Consider the following 18,242-nt stretch of genomic DNA (forward strand, 5'->3'; position numbering starts at 1 on the left):
GTGTTCCCAATCAAAATTGGCTAGGCTTTTAAAATTGCTTATGAATCTCTTAATATGCTATATTTTTTTCAACTTTCTTAATGTTCAAAACAACTTCTTTGTTTGCACAGGTTTTGTGTTTATTTTTGGAACTGACTGATCCTTAGGCCTCATTGATCTGTGCTTATGCAGTTTTTAAAGGAGAAAAAAAGCATTATTTGTGGGTAAATTTGGCAGTGTTCACTTAAAACTTCAGATTAAGTTGAGATTAATGAGGCTAATTGAAAGGAAACAAGCTGATAAAAAATTTAAAGGAATATCTAAAAGGCCAGTTATTTTTGATCGGGAACACCACAAGTGTCACAAAGTAAAGTAAAGTAAAGTAAAGTAAAGTAAAGTAAAGTAAAGTAAAGTAAAGTAAAGTAAAGTAAAGTAAAATAAAATAAATAAATAAAATAAAATAAAATAAAATAAAAATGCTAGCAAGTGTCACAATGTAAAATAAAATAAAATAAAAAAATAAAATACTAGCAAGTGTCACAATGTAAAATAAAAAAAAATAAAAAAATAAATGCTAGCATACAATTTTTTATTTAATTTATGAAATATAATTTTAGATTTTGTCTTTTAATTTTATTAATACTTATATGTAATAAAACATTATCAAATATCATGAAAAGCCACATCTGACATAAAAAATAACCAAGGCTTCACAGAATACTTTAAAACACCATAAAAATCATTTACAGAGTGACATTTTAGTAGTGCGCTGATAAACGTCAGTATTGTGACATTTTCTTGTGAGAATGTAACCCAAATTTCCCAATTACATAAATGCAGTTATGCAAATAGATTGGAGGCGGAGCTTGTGGATATATGGTCCATCATATCCACATGTCTGGAATGACACAAACACATGTACATGCACACTTAGTCTCCACACAGAAGACCACACAGTGTATACTTGCCCTTGCTTTAGTGCAGTAGTGTTAATACTGCATTAAAACACATACAGTAACAAAGTGCTGGATGTGTCAGCGGCTGTCAGCGTACACACAGTTTGCATGCTATAATCAGAGGCGAGGATGACTGTCGCAAGTGTGATTACAGTAGAGCTGTGGCATATGGTGATTAGAAGAGACATAGATGAAAAACAGGTAGATAATGTGAGATTTTATAGGGTGAATATGAAAGCTGGGAAATAACCACTGCCATTCCATATGGCATGCCGTGTATTTCTGTTTATTATGGTATAAACGTGCCGTGTGATGGATTCGGTGTCTGAAAATGTGCTACATTTTGATTATTTGAGATGCAGAACCACGTGATGTATAGACAAACCATGATTATGATGAAGATAGATTTCAGCTTAAGGAAAAGTCACAGCACAAAGTATGTGTTATGTAGGTTTGGATGAGAAATTAGTTGCAAATTCAGCATTCAGCAGCCAAATTTGTAATAAGATGTTTTTTCACCAGTGTCTTCAGATGCTTCGGGGAGAATTTAGAGGGTAGGGAAAGGACAAAATGTTGGACACAACTGCACACTTTCACTCAAAAAAAAGTCCTTTATTGATATGTCCATATATTATACATTTATTGATTTCGTTTTTTTTGTCATTTTGCTTTTGAAGGAAAGGGGAAAACAAATTGGAAAAGTGAGAGAATAGGTCAAGAAAGGGTGTTTTGAGAAATGGGATTACATAAGTGTGTTTTTTTTTTTTTTTTAGAAATATAAATACTTCTATACAAACAGAGCCATGGGTTAGATTTAGAAGAGATGATGGCAGTGGATCAGATCTTGGGGGGGGGGGGGAGTTCAGAAGTCGTACATTTTGAGTGAGTACTCACACAGATAGTTGGGTTTGTAAGGCGCTCGGGCGCTTGGTAAGAGTGTGTGTAGCTCGTGGCGTGTGAGCGTGCCGTGGTGTGACTTGTCTTTGCCGAACGTGGAGAATGATCTATCATCGGCCCGATTGCACGCATCGCCCGGAACCTCGCTCTCCTGTACCTCAGTGTCCGGCACCGCGTCCATTCCCGGGACGTGCAGGTTGCTACGGTAATCGGCACCCTGGCGACTGTCGCCAGGCATGAAGGAGGGCATCCAACAACGGTCCGAGTGACCCAGAGCCTTGCACTCTTCAGTGCAGTTGGAAAAAAGATCAGCTCCTGTGAAAGACATAGATAAGTGGAAATGTTAGTCAAAGATGTAGAACTGTAAAAGTAGGGATATGCTTGGTCAGGACCCCTTGGTGTCACTTTTTGACGCACAGTGTCCTGCACTGCTTTAAATAAGAAACCTTAAAAGAAAAGTAAGTGTAGAGCCCTGATATCCCAAGTCTTCTAAGGCAAAACGACTGATTTTATGAGAGGAATATACCTAATCTGCTGTACAACTCAGATCCTGTGCACAAATTAAAAAATTGCCACCAGGAGAAGCGTTACGTCAGGTTCGGTTGTACAATGCCATTGCGCTTTTGTGTCATGTGACCAGTCCTGTCATGCTAAACAAGTTTGGGAGTATCTATTTGAATGAGATTTCATTTTCAGCGATTGAAACCTTATGATTTACTCTATTCTTCACATTAAGATATTGGATGGCTTCAGAGGACTTAGAATGCAACACGACTTGTTTGTAATATTTTATAATGCTTTTTTATGGTCAGTTTTTGCAATAAATACCTGTCACTTTACTTTTATTTAACTGTTGCATGTTTTATATTGTTCAGTTTAGGTTAGGGGTGGGGTTAGGTGCTCCAAAAATATCTATAAAAGTATAAATATAATATAATATATAAAATAATTCATATTTTTACAAAAAGCAACGTATAATGCAAACAAATAAAAGCAATGGAGGACCGTTCAAAGGCGACACTAAAGGGGTACCTTGTACGTCAAAAAGTGATGCCAAGGGGTCCTGACCAAGCATCAGTATGTGACGAGTTGGGAGTGTGAATGTGTTAGAAAACAAATAACACGTTCTATGGTGTCACCAGTGTTGCCAAATCCACTGGGCTACTTTAACACTGTTGACGCTTGTTTTTCATATCCGCGAGTTGATGTGACCCCAGTAACGATATTTAGCCCCTGGAATGCAAATTTTACCAGGGAAAACCCGTAAAAAGCGTGCATTTTACCCCCCACCGAAATGTGATTGGGCTAGTTTTGAATAGCAGTAAGGCAGGTTTTGCTGTAAAAACCTGGCAACCCTGGGAACCCCTAAAGGGACATGTTTAGCCACTTTCTAGCGGTTTCTAGTCTGTTACATTACAGTACATAAAATTTCACTTATCACATTTTCACTTATTACAAACAGAGTAAGAAGAGATGATTGATAGGATGATGGCGAATAATTTGCAGATCCTGAGCACAACTGACAAATTTCTAATCTTGTAAAATGTGTGGTAAGTACGCACGATCATAAATTTTAATTAAAAAATTGAAAGGAAAAAGCAATGCCCCACACATTTTAATTGAACACATTGAAATATATTTTTCCTCCCATCTCATATTTATTCCCATATGGGTTCCGTAGCACACGTTATTTTCTTTCCGATTATGATATTCATATTCGGGTATAACCCCATTTGGAAGTACAGTTCAAAATGTATTGACATTTCTAGTATAGTTCAAAATAAAAACTATAATTTCTAGTATAGTTCAAAATTAAATTTCTATCATCATTTACATATGTAAATGCCATTACAAACCTGTATGACTTTATTTGTTTTGTAGATAAAAAGGAGCAGATCCAGGAAATTAAGAAAAGATGTAAGACGAAATTAAATTACTTCTTGTTCAGATCTGAAATGGCATGAAAATGAGTAAATGATGGCAGAATTATTTTTATTTGTTGAACATTCCCTTTAAGCTTAGGGATTTTGGTAATACTTTCCTTTATTATTAAAATTAGTACCTTTCTAAGCAATTGGACGCACAATTTTTGGACTACTGAACCATAAAATAGTGAAAAAAATCACACACAATCTTGAAAAATAAAGGCTCCAAAGGGGTGTTTTTGCGGTGATGCCATAGAAGAACCATTTTTTGTTCTTCAAAGAACCGTTCAGTGAACAGATCTTGAATGAACCATTTTGAAGAACATTTTAAAAATCTAAAGAACCATTTTCATTATAAAGAATCATCAATGCCAATAAAGTACCTTTATTTTAAAGAGTGCAAATTTACATTTAAACCGATATTTAAGCCATATCTAGGGAAAATTATGAGTATGATTATGAGAATGATCTCTTATGATTTAAGCAAAGAAGGAACCATCCAAAACTTCTAAACAACTGCCTAAAACACAGCCTAGTCGGTGAGTTTTTTATTATTCTAAACACCTCTCACATCTTAAAAAAACAAATCTGTTTTTGTAATATTTCAGAATATATTTGATATAAAAGCAAAAAAGACCATGCATAATGTTAAAATGAACTAAATTAGCATATGCGTGGGAGCGTCGACGTCCCCGTGTCCACATTCCGAGATCTATTTAGTAAAAAAGATGTTTTGCGGAGGCTACATGTTTCCTCGCGCTGAGATCTTCTGCTTTCACTTTATCTGCTGCTCTTCTGTGTAACAATCCGATGTCAACAGTAACACAAAGGCGAAATTACTATGAATTATCCAGAGAGCGGAGTCTGAAATTATTCATATTTGAATGGAGATGATTATTTAACCAGACAGATTGCGAGCTTTTTACTCGTTTTATAATCAACTGCAGTCATTGTCAGGCTTCAGTAAAGCACGGTAATTGACTGGAAGGCAGCCCACTGAAAGAAGGATAGTTATATACACAAAGCTGTGAACTCTCCAGCCCTTTGTTTCTCCCTCTCTGTCTCTCCCTGTCCCTCCCACCAACCGATATTAAATGAATCTGCTGTGATGTTTTCATGCTCTTTTCATGCTGTTAATTTCACCGTGTCTCTCATCTGCCGGTCTCTCAAGTCCTTCGAACAAACACTAGGCAACGCAACCAAAACTAACAACACTGGGAGAAACCGGCCTCCAAACACACATGCTCACACATACACACTCTTGCTTTCTGACTAATGACTACACAGAGCATGATAATTAGCCGGTTTCAGAGGAAAAGAACGAGAGGGGAGCTTGAAAGGGAAATAAATGAAAGAGAAGGGCAGAGAGCAGTGTGGCGTCACACTGAACTCTAATAAAGGCCTCTGGATTCAACCCCAGCATGAGGTTCAGTGATACAGGGAGCCTGAAGACCAATTCAGAATTTGGATAGAGGATATGACCACATTAATAAAGAAATCGTAGCTGAGGCTTAGCGGTTATGTGCTTAACATCACAATCTTATGCAAATCCTAACTATTTACATTTGTGGCTAATTCGTATCTCATTTTTACACTCTACTTGCATCTCAGTGACGTTATGTTTAAGTCTCAATCTTCATGCTTACTTTTTTTCTAAAAGCCTTGCATTTTTTACAACAATTCCTAACTATTTACATGTCGGCGAATTCATGGCTAATTCATATTGATTTGTACAATCTGCTTACACACCAGTAATGGTTATGTTTAGGGGTGAACCTTCCTGCTATCTTTTTTCTAAAAATTACATGTTTTCCTACAACAGTTTGTAACTACTTATATTTTGGTGAATTTGTGGCTAATTTGTATGAATTCACATTCTTTTTTGTACGCTGTAAACAAAAAAAATCAGTAAAATTTATGGTAAAAAATGGCAGCTTTGGTTGCCAGAGTTTAAATTTACATTTAACTGATATAATGATAAAGTACCAACTTATTGAAGTATTGAAATCTGTTTTGTACTTTTGTAATACACTGATAACCACCAAAAGCAGGTGGTGATAGGAAAAGTCACATGATGAACCAAAGCCCATCACAAGCAGCTTTTAAATATTGACATATATAGAAGGTGCACACTGTCATTTACACCAACACTAAACACCATAATGGTAACACATGAAACTGAAATAATGCAATGAATGTTAATTTAACAACATTAGATGTAACATACAACCCTAATATACAAAACTGATAAGAAAAAATTAAAAAGAAATAGTTATTTTAACAAAAAAAAAAAAACAAAAAAAAAAAAACATCAAATGTAAAAAATGTAACACAGGGAATTCTGGGAATGTCAATTTACAGTTATTGACTGTAAATTCTTTTTCACTTCCGAAAACGGTATACTACCGTAAAATTACATACATTACATGTCCAATACAGTTTTTTAGGGCTGGGTAAAAAATATTGATTCTCCGATTTTAATCGATCTTCAGTTTAACGCAACGATATCGATTTGGGAAATTCCCGAATCGATTCTTAATGCTTCACGTAAGAGGATATGAATATTCACCTCTCATCCTGAAGGTGTCACTAGTGTTCCTGCTGAGAGAGTTTTCTCAACCGCTGGTGATCTAATCACAGCGCAAAGGAGCTATCAGAACATGTTGATCAGCTGCTTTTTTTGCAGAAAAATCTGGTTATCAAAAATGATAAGGCTGTAGTTAAGAACTGTTAGTTTTATAGACAGTTAGAATGTTTTGTGTACGCAGACAAGGGCTTTATAATGGGCCTGTTTTGAATTTAGAAAAATGTTTTATTTCTTAAACATGTTTGAAGTTCTTAATAGATTTCACTGTTGCACATTTACAGTCTTTTTATTTTCTTACAGTAATGTGCAGTTGCAGTTTGTTTACATGGTGTACAATGGATGCACATATTTATGACTTCCTGTTACAGTGTTCATTTAAAATAAAAGTTGTTTAAAATAAACAACTGTGTGCACCCTATTATTAATGTATGTGTAAGTAGGAGAGTTTCAGTTACCAGCATTTATATCAAAATATGGATCCCATGTCTGCAAAACTAACATTTTAAATGAAATATTGATAGCTAATCGATATCGAATCGAATCGAATCGAAATCGGAATCGAATTGAATCGAAACCATAAAAATAAGAATCGAATCGAATCGCCGAATTGGTCACAATACCCAGCCCTACAGTTTTTCACTGTATATAGTAGGAAAACTTACCGTTAACCATTTAACAAGTTTTTACTGTAGCATTTTTACAGTTTTTTACCGTTAAATTCACAGTCATTTTTTTACAGTGTGCATTCTGCTTATGCCCCAGTGACAATGAATAGGGATGGACCTTCATGCTAACTTTTTTATAAAAATTGCATGTTTTCGTACAACAATTCATAACTACTTATGTTTTGGCAAATTTGTGGCTAAATCATATGAATTTGTACACTCTAATTAGTACATTATCGCACAATCTGCCAACGCTCTCTCAAGACCAATTCGTACGTATTTTACAAGGTGTCTAATTCATATGACCTCACTCATTTGTCTAGACCCCAGTGACGGCTAGGTTTAGGGGCAGGTCATTTGTACGAATTCATACAATTTGGGGAACTCACAAAATAGGTATGATTTAGCAAAAATCATACAAATTTGTTCCAGTGAGGTTGTACAAATATGTATTTGTTATAACTACTTATCTTTTGGCGAATTTGTGGCTAAACGTATTTGTACTTTTTCATGTAATCTGCTTAAACCCCAGTGATGATTATAAATAGGGTTGGACCTTCATGTTAACTTTTTTGTTTTATTTAACGCTTTTGTACAACAATTTGTAACTACTTACAGGCAAACAAAAATTATATAAGATTATATAATTTCATAGGAAAAGGATAGGAAAATATAGTACACTGTGACATTATACCCAAAAATTCTTCATACAGTAGACTACCAATAAAACCAAACATTGACACTTTGACCTTTAATTGCTAATGCGACCTTTTTACACCACAGACTGAACAAAATTAGGCATCGCTTGGAAATTGGTCAACAAAGTATTGATAGTTGTGTACATATTGTCATGTGATAGTTGTTGTACATATTGAGTTTGTTCTGACAGTTTAACTCTGAGTTCTTGTCATATTTTGTTACCATTTTTTAAACTATAGCAAATGTGATAATGTGAGAATATGTGGCTAATTCGTATGCATTATACTCTCATTTGTGCATTTTGGTATGATCTGCTGAATGAATTTGTAATTTGTAATTCTACTTACGCCCTAGTAATGATTACAAATAGGGGATGGACCTTTACTCTTACTTGTTTCAAAAAATCATACATTTTTGAGAGATGCAGGTCGCCCCATGTTCCTGAGCTAACAATGTTGTTAACAACTTGTCATTTCCCTCTGATTTTTATGGGTAGTTAATGGTTAGGTATCTTATCTGTGGGCCCTAAACAACTGACTAGGAACAGCAATAGTAAAATATGTGCTAAGTTAAAAATTAAGGCTAGGGATTTGGAAGTTTTGACTAAAAGAAAAGGTTGGAGTAGTCAGGATTAAGCCTTACGCATTTGACCTCGCATTATCCATCACAGATGCACATGCACCTTAAAGCATTGCATTGCACAATTCAGTTTTATATTTATGCACAGTATTATGTTTATTCAGCCAACTGTGTATATAAATTCTCTTTATAATAGGAATAAGTGAACAGGCAAACTGTAACAGACAATTTCACATTGCAGGCAGAAACTTTCTGCTTTTAAAATTATTTTAAGTCATTCTCTGCCGGAAAAAGTCCAACACAGGTCGATCTCCTCAGCCAGACTTCCCTCAAGTTTGGTTTGCCGCATACAAAAATTTCAAGCGCCCATTGGTATCACTGTTGGTGTGCGCACCTTTTTGCTTCTGCAGATGCATCAGGCATAAACCTGGACGTGGGTTTGAATTTGGAGTATGTTTATTTGACAGAAATCTTGTTCCAGGACCAACAAAACATGATCCAGGAGCACAGTCTGCAAAATCACAGTCAAGGTGAGCGGCATAATATGGTATGGTATGATCTATTATTCAGCACCTGCATGCCCTGTCTTAATATATTACATGAAATATTAAACTCCTAATTTTTTATTAATGATAGAAATCATATTAGGTCCTTTATCATAATATCACAATTAAATAAGGCATTACTATGTCATTAGGTGCTCTGCACTAATGTCTAATCGGAACATCGTTTTAACTGGTAATCACTTGTCAATTATTTAGTAGTTCTTGCCCATCTACATTTTTTTTTTATAGATATACGGTGCAATCATAGTGCTACATGACTTTCATAATTTTAAATGTGATATTTTATATATTTAAACAACATTTTGTTTATATACATTGTATGGGTCAAAATAATCAATTGTTCTTTTATGCCAAAAATCATTAGAATGTAAAGATCATGTTCCATGAAGATATTTTGTAAATTTCCTATCATAAATATATCAAAACATAATTTCTGATTAGTAATATGCATTGCTAAGAACTTCAGACAACTTTAAAGGCGATTTTCTCAATATTTTTTTTTTTTTTTGCACACTCAGATTCCAGATTTTAAAATAATTGTATCTCAGCCAAATATTGTCCTAACAAACCATACATCAATGGAAAGCTTATTTATTCATCTTTCAGGTGATGTATAAATCTCAATTTAAAAAAATGCATGTTTAGGACTGGTTTTGTGGTAATGAGATCCAGCAGCTTTAAATACCTTTAGCTTTACCTGGATTGTATCAATGTTGCTACGTCCTGTCATATGACACTTCCTCGTGATTTAATTTTGTGCTTAATATGTCTTATAATTTCCATACACTGCACTGCACTAGAAGTTCCGGTGGCCACCGAGGCTAAATGTGGAAGCAGTTATTCATAAAGTCCATTACAAAGAGCCAGGTCCTTAATAATATTATTCTCCAGCAGCACAAACATCTTAAAAATACACAAATCATTGCGATAATGTAAATAATTTTAAAAGATGAATATGCCTCAGTGTGTAAACTCTCAGTCCCTCTGAGTGTATATACTTCCTAAATTCTTTCTAAAAATATCAGTACATTCATTTTTTAAAAAGTTGCAGAGTTCCATAAAAAGAAACGACCCATATAAAAGTGAAGGAGTAGGAACAGATACAGTGATGCACCAAGGTCAGAATCAAACAGGTACAATGAGGGAGACCAATTTAAAAGAGAAAATGTGAAGGGAAGAGAAAAAGAGGTAAAAATGAAAGAGTCTGTAAGCTGATATAAGAAATTTGAGACAAAGGTAAAGACAAAGGCCGACAGAGGAGGATAAGATGGGGGTGGATGCATGTCAGGCCAATCTCTAATCTCTAATTCCTTGTGAGATCAAAGGACAAATCTGCCCTGCTGATAAAGCTGACCACTAAGTGTGTGTATCGATGCCTAAATGAACATACAAGGGAATAACTGTTGTAATTATTTGCATAGGTGACCAGGAAACATGTTATTAGTGTAGCTTTGGGACCAGCAGATATATGAATAAATTGCTGAATATTAAATGCATAGACCCAGAGTTCGGAGCTTGTTAGTATGGCTATAGGGACTTCAATAGATGATGAAGGAGTATTTAGTGATCAAAGTGTCTAGTTATGTTGTGCACAAAGAAATCAGCTCGTTTGCAACGGCTCTTTCATTTACTGGACAGCAGAGAAAAAGCAAGATAATTGGTGATGAGGCCTTCCGGATTGTGCGTATGAAGGCATAAGCGTACACTAAAAATAGGATATGATACACCAACCCTACTTTTTCATAGCTTTTTTATCTTTCAAATTTGCCTTAAATTTCCAAAGAGGAAAAAAGCTGGTGTTAACATAAAGAATAGAGCTATAAAATGAAGATATTTTAGTTCATCTCTAGTTTTTGATCACAGATTTTGGTGTCTTTGTACGTCTAAGCGGTTTTTGACATCGCTGAGATCTCTTCTGAAACTCTAGAGGAGGCATATGTGAGATTACTAGCGTATTTTTCTCTGGAGAGATCTGAGAAGCTTAAGCAAAAGTCTCTATTTTTTTCCATTTGCTCTGTGTATCGTTGCTGTCAGGGATGAGCAAAGTTAAAGAGATTTCGAATGTGATTCTTCTTTCCTTCGTGCACCTCTGTACTTCTAATCTTACAGATGCAACATCTGAACCCACACTCGGCTCACATCTCTGCTCAGATGCGTTGTGAAATCCATAGATCACTTCCACAACCTGTCCACTTTGTTATTTCGCCATTATATCAGGGTGATATATATGGACGGAGATACGCGGGTGTACACAGAGGCGTAAATCTTGTTAAAGCAGGGAACCAAGGCCATTGTGACATCATCAATATTAAGTACACAGATAAACCTGACTGCATACAATCAAACTCAATGTAATTAGAAAGGCGGCCTCCTAAATATCCCTGCCGAGCGAGCAGACAGAAGCTCACAGCGTGACGTTCACATCGATAGCACAGTCACACGCAGAGACCGCATAGAACATGTAGGTCTTGATATCGTCTCATCTGACTGAGGTTGGCTATGCGAAACAGAAAACCACCAGATTGGCATGTCCTGAAAGAAATACTAGCGCTTGCAAGACAGCAAATAAAAAGTGTTTTATGAATTTACCATAATTTAGTGGTCGGATAATATCCTGTATTTCAATCATCAGCAGGTTAGCAGGATAGGACTTAAATTTGGTGGAGATTGTGGGGTGATGGAGGATAAATATGCAAATGTTGGAACACTGAAGCAACAAATTGAAAGGGGTTTTTAAGTTTTAAAAACTGTTACAATTATTTACCCTGATTGCATGTATTGATTTGGACAGGATTGAGATTTCTGTAGCTTTTACAACCTATTCAAAGCATATTTGTGACCCTGGACCACAAAACCAGTTTTAAGTAGCACAGGTATATTTGTAGAAATAGCCAAAAATACATAAAATGGGTCAAAATGATTGATTTTTCTTTTATGCCAAAAATCATTAGGATATTAAGTGAAGATCATGCTGCATGAAGATTTTTTGTACATTTCCTACCGTAAATATTTCAGAACCTAATTTTTGATTAGTAATATGCATTGCTAAGAACTTCATTTGGACAACTTTCTCAATATTTAGATTTTTTTGCACCCTTACATTCCAGATTTTCAAATAGTTCTATCTTGGCCACACCTTGCCCTATCCAAACAAACCATACATCAATGGAAAGCTCATTATTCAACTTTCAGATGATGTATACATCTAAAATATTATTCATAATTACCCTAATGACTGGTTTTGTGGTCCAGGGTCACATTTATGAACAAATTAAGAATCTAAACCAATAATAATTGTACAGAGAAATTTAGCTATGGTATTCGAAGCTCTAAAAATGAAGGGAAACATTGTGAAAAAGTAATATACCGCAATCACAGATGCTACTATACAAACAAGATTAGATTTCTCAGAGGACCCTGAGTTAGCAGCAATGGTTGTGGAAGAAAAACAGACATTTTCAATTTGGCCCGGGATTTAAATCACAAAGTATGTCTGTGAAACACAAAATGACCATCCTCGGGGAAAACAAGTCCTATTTGAATGAGGATTAAGGTTGAAATTATCTTGAAAACAAAGTTTGAATGCAGTCATTAAATAGTTCAATCTGTGTTAAATGCTGAAATTTGGGCTGATTGTTAAGCATTAGCACTCTTTGGATAAAAAGAATGTGACAATGTAACATCCATTGTGCATCGCAAGCAATAGGCCTCAAGGATTTTAAGATTTTTTTAGCCGTCAAGAGAAATTTGAGCTGTCAGAATAATTGTGTTTAAAATCTAACTGCGATATGGTTCAGCAAACTGCGTTTGCACGGTTCATTCCATTATTCTGCAATACAATACATTCTCGCAATGACTAGCGTAGAAGGTTGTACGCTATAGATTAACACCTGCACTTCATGGCCAATAAATAAAGAAAGAAATAAAAATATCTACATAATTGCCCATGAAATCCTATAATTTGCAGACCTGTATTCGATTAGATATTAGATATCCTCAGTGCGGCTGGGAGCTTTATTGAAAACATTAATGATCTGACTAGATGCTGGACTCTAGGGCTGCAAATATCTAGAGAGATAAAAAAAAGAGCTGCTGCGTTGAGTACAAACACACTGACTAACTAAGCTGTTCTCCATCAGGAAGTGCTCTGCATCCCACTGCGTGTGTATGTGTGCGTGTTATTTTTGTCTCTTTCCGCTTCTCTTGCATTTTCTCTTCTGGAGAGCTCATCACATCTTTTATCAATGGTATGCAAAAGTATCAGAACGAAAAAGAAAAACACTGCCAAAGCCCTGATGAGCAGAATTTCCCTTTAGAACACCTGTCGTCGGGCTGACCAAAGACCTGAGCTTGCGTGCTGAGGACGAGAGTTTTTGCTAGGGTTGAGAGGAAACTTTTGAAGTACAATCAGGGCGGGATTTCTAGTCAGTGAAATCACCTATGGACACTCCTTTCTAACTTGACTATTTTTCAGTCATGTGAAGTTGTTTAATAATGTATCTTTTCCAGTAGCAAGCTTTTTTTTTCTAATGAGCAGTGGTGTAGTGTAACAAAATACTGCATGGCTGCCAAACGTCATACTGAGCGAGCTGAAGCGATAATCCGAAGAACAAACAGATGTTTAGCTGGATAATGTAAATTAATCATTTAAAAATATTCACTGATTCGTTTGAGTTGTTGCACGGTATTTTTAGTTTTGAGTAGCAAAACATGTTAAATGGTATTTAAAATGTTTTTGCGTAAATTTTATTTATTGGATAAATGGTCACACTTTATATTATGCGGCATTAACTACTATGCACTTTCATCAAAAAATAAGTACTATGTACTTATTCTGTTCATATTGGATTGCAAAACACTTTTTGCTGCCATTGAGGTGGAATATGGGTAAGGTTTGGTGGTAAAGGTAGGTTTAAGGGTAGGTTAAAGTATAAGGAATGGGCCAACAGTGTAAATAAATTACAGATGTAATTAAATGCAGGTATTTTTTTTTAAATATAAGTATGATGTAAAAACATGTATGTACACAATAAGTGCATTATATCAAATGATTAATTTAAATGTAAGTGCATAGTAATTAAGGCCATCTAATATAAACTGGGACTGTATATATTGCTAAATTATATTATCTAATATATGTGACCCTAGACTACAAAACCAGTCATAAACATCTTTTTTTTTTTTTCGATTGAGATTTATAGTAATAATAATATAAAGCTTTCCTTTGATGTATCTGGCCGAGATATTTGAAAATCTGAAATCTGAGGGTGCCAAAATATCTAAATATTGAGAAAATCGGCAAATTAAGTTCTTAGCAATGCATATTACTAATCAAAAATAGGTTTTGATATATTTAGGGTCTTTACTTATTATCCTAATGATTTTTGGCATAAAAGAAAAAAAATGAATTTAATTCAATGTATTTTTGGCTATTTCTACAAATATATTCTACCTAAGACTGGTTTTGTGGTCCAGGGTCACATATATATTTAAAAAGATATTGCATCCTTATAATAATACCTCAGTATTTAGTTACCTTTTTGTTAGTAGCTTGTAGTGTACTTGGCTTTAACTTGTTTAAAAGGGTAGCTTGACTAATTGAACTACTTAAAATTTAAAATTATGAATAGCTTGCTACAGTTTCAAAGCTATTCCCTCGGCATTAGCTTTCGCCATAAACTGTGTGTGCATGCGTATGTGTGTGTGTACGTGCAGAGCAAATGGAGTTGCCTGATTGGGATCTGATAGCATTAAATTACAGCGACAGGAGTGATTTGATTAACGTCATCACCACACATCCCTCATTTATAGATAATCATCAATCTATCGCTCACTCATGTTAATCTAATTGTGCAATTTGTCACGCCTCTGTCTCTTTGCAAACAAATGCAGATGTAACAGTCTAAATCAAGGAAAGGGGCCTTTCTCTGACCCCAGCTCTTCTACCTTAACCCTCATGATCATCAGAGAGACCCAAGGCCGTTTAAATAGCTTGAAAGACAGTACAGTACCAGGCTTTTCTGATCTTATAAGAATTGTGAAGAAAATTTTAAAACGTTAAACTGAAATGTCACATTACTTAAATCAGTTCATCTTTATTCTAATTTCCACGTGTTTTGAAAAGGTCAAAATAACCCGAAATGGAAACAGTGATACTATAATGGATGCCAGTCACATTTTTTTTAAAGTGCATGCATAGTTTGTGATAAAAACAAACGGATAACACTTAATAATGTCTGCCTGCTGAGTTTTTTAATAAAGTCAAATGTGCATTAAAGTATCTGAAGGGATGATAATAGGTAGATAATAGGTACATTTATAAAAATGACTATTATTATCAGGCTAAACTTTACAATAAGGTCCCATTACTTAACATAAGCTGATGCAGTGATCTAATATTCACTAACAATGATGTGTTAGGTGTCATTTGTTAGCATTAGTTGAACAATACAAATTGAATAATACATTTATTACACTATTAATCTTTGTTAATGTTAACAAACATTAAGTAAAGATCATGTTCCATGAAGATTTTTTGTAAAATTCCTACTGTAAATGTATCAAAATGTAATTTTTGATTAGTAATTTACATTGTTAAGAACCTAATTTGGACAACTTTAAAGGTGATTTTCTCAGGATTTTGATTTTTTTTGCACCCTCAGATTCCAGATTTTCAAATAGATGTATCTCGGCCAAATATTGTCCTATCATAACAAACCATACATCAATAGAAAGGCTTTCATATTATATATACATCCCAGTTTTGTAAAATTTAACCTTATGACTGGTTTTGTGGTCCAGGGTCACAATATGACCCTGGACCACAAAACGAGTCATACATTTTATTTTTATTTTTTTTATTGAGATTTATACATCATAATTAAATAAGATTTCTATTGATGTATGATTTGTTATGATAGGACAATATTTAGTTGAAATACAACTATTTGAAATCTGAGGGTGTAAATTTAAAAAAAAAAAATCTAAATATAAAGAAAATCGCCTATAATGTTGTCCAAATGAAGTTCTTAGCAATGCATATTACTAATCAAAAATTACATTTTTATATATTTATGGTCGGAAATTTACAAAATATCTTCATGGAACAAGATCTTTACTTAATATCCTAATGATTTTTGGTTTTGTGGTCCGGGGTCACATGTTAAAAAATGTTGACATTAACATTAACATTAATAAATACTTAGAAGTATTTTTCACTGTTAGTTGATGATAACAAATTGGTCTTTTTGTAAAGTGTTACTTATTATTTTTATATTTTCATTACTGGGATCTCTAGAACAATGAAAATAGTAGCAGTAAAGTGCATCTCAACAGAACATGAGGGTTAAAACACTTCTTTGTATTTCTGTTCTATTCTTGGGCTGGGATTCTCTTAATTTAGACACATATCTCCAAATTGATGCTGTAAGAACAAAAGGGGGTGAGGTAAGGATGTGTGAAGGAGATAGTGGGTGTGTGTGTATGTAAGTGGTTGTTAATGCAGTGGTTCTACCCCTGTCAGTGTCCCAGGCCTTCATCTTAACCTTGCTGTGATAATTGGCTATGCGGAGACAGGCACTGAAATGGGAGTGCAGAAACTGCGAGCTTGCCAACACACACCCAGAGGAGAGCAGGGAAGGAAAGGACACACACACATCTTCTCATTTTACCTCTTTGATGCTCTAATAAGTTTTCAAAAAATATCAATCCCTCTGTCTCTTTCCCTTCCTACTTCTGTGATTTTTTTCCCCCAGAAAAGATCATATCAAAGTTAGCCAACATGCGATCCGTGTTCGTTTCAAGAATTTGTATTCCATTGTGTGGGGCGGATACGTAATATCTGGCAACCCATCATCTAACTGTTTGCCAAACCGAAGGCTGAATGTCATGATTCTTTGGAGAGAAAGGTCAAAGCCTTATCCAGTCGAAGCTGTAAGGCTCCACCTTGATCAATAAACGAGCAGCAATGAAAGTCAGAAAAGCTCATCAAATTAAATATAAATAAGGAATAATAAAATAAAATCAAATTGGTCTCTAACAAACGACTGCCATTTCGTCGTGCTCGACTCAACGTTTCAAACGTTTATGGCATTTGATATGAATGGAAAAATAATTGTGTTTGGGGGGGTGTAGATGGGGTGGTGGGCAGCTGTTTGGGTTTGTTACCGGGGAAGCTTTCAAATACTCATTAAATGCTTCAGAAAGCCTGTCCATCAGACAAGCCAGACTCGTTCGCGGCATTGACTGAAATCCGTTTAGCTCTGTTGACAGATGTATAATTTCCACGCAGTCCCTATATTGATCCACTGCTGGAATCGGTTGAAGGCTTGTCGCGTTGCTTTCAAAACCAAGATGCGAACAGTTTCCCAATGTACCGCTGCCTATGTTTCTCCTCAGCGCTCATTCCCCAGGGGCTTTCCACACATCTATGCTTCTTTGAAATCTACTGTGAGGTCGACAGTAGGTGAGAAACTCGTAATCAACTCACCTGCTGTGTGGCCCCGGTTGGTGGCGTCATGGTCGCTGTCTCCCTGCTCGCTATCTCCATGTCCGCTGTCTTTCGAGCTGACGATATCTGCCTCTTGAAACGCTGAACTATAAGGGAATTATTATGGTTTAGTAGTTATTTGGTAATTGGAGCTTTGTACTGCTTTTTACCCATTAGAAGTATTGATCGTTTTTGGTTATTCAACACTTTTGGCATTGTTTAGACTGCTGATTAAATTCAATATCAAATTCTGTATCAGACTTGAGCTTTAAAGTATCAAACATTACGATGACACATGGAAAGCTGAGTCAGATATTGTAATTTTGGCTAGGGGCCACATCATTTGTACTGGTTTTTCTTTATCTCAGTGTGGAGTGTATTCTATTTAACCATATTTTGGTAAAAATAGCTCCTTATTTGTGTCCCTGGACCACAAAACCAGTCTTAAGTAGCACAGGTATATTTGTAGCTGTAGCCAAAAATACATTGTATGGGTCAAAATTATTGATTTTTCTTTTATGCCAAATATCATTAGAATATTAAGTAAAGATCATGTTTCATGAAGATATTTTGTAAATTTCCTACTGTAAATATATCAAAACCTATTTTTTGATTAGTAATATGCTTTGCTAAGAACTTAATTTGGACAACTTTACAGGTGATTTTCTCAGTATTTTGATTTTTTTGCACCCTCAGATTCCATATTTTCAAATAGTTGTATCTCAGCCAAATATTGTCCTATTCTAACAAGCGTATTGATTCAACTTTCAGATTGTGTAAATCTCAATTTCACAAAAATGTAACCTTATCACTGGTTTTGTGGTCCAGTGTCACATTTGTAATAAAGAAAATAGTATATATATATATATATATATATATATATATATATATATATATATAT

The 18,242-nt window shown here is 34.9% G+C and overlaps 1 protein-coding gene across 1 annotated transcript in view; it reads right to left on the reverse strand.

Moving 5' to 3' along the window:
• Positions 1-527: 527 nt before the first annotated feature.
• pcdh10a (protocadherin 10a) overlaps positions 528-18,242 on the reverse strand; it is a 21,894-nt gene continuing 4,179 nt past the window's right edge. The window contains exons 2-4 of the mRNA XM_073841793.1: positions 17,342-17,448; positions 1,830-2,147; positions 528-1,469 (exon numbers count right to left, since the gene is read on the reverse strand). Coding sequence (XP_073697894.1) covers positions 1,420-1,469; positions 1,830-2,147; positions 17,342-17,448 — 475 coding nt within the window. The 3' untranslated portion in view covers positions 528-1,419. The remainder of the gene's footprint in view (positions 1,470-1,829; positions 2,148-17,341; positions 17,449-18,242) is intronic.

Source organism: Garra rufa, chromosome 6 (assembly GCF_049309525.1).
Source record: "Garra rufa chromosome 6, GarRuf1.0, whole genome shotgun sequence".
In the NCBI taxonomy this organism is placed as follows: domain Eukaryota; kingdom Metazoa; phylum Chordata; class Actinopteri; order Cypriniformes; family Cyprinidae; genus Garra; species Garra rufa.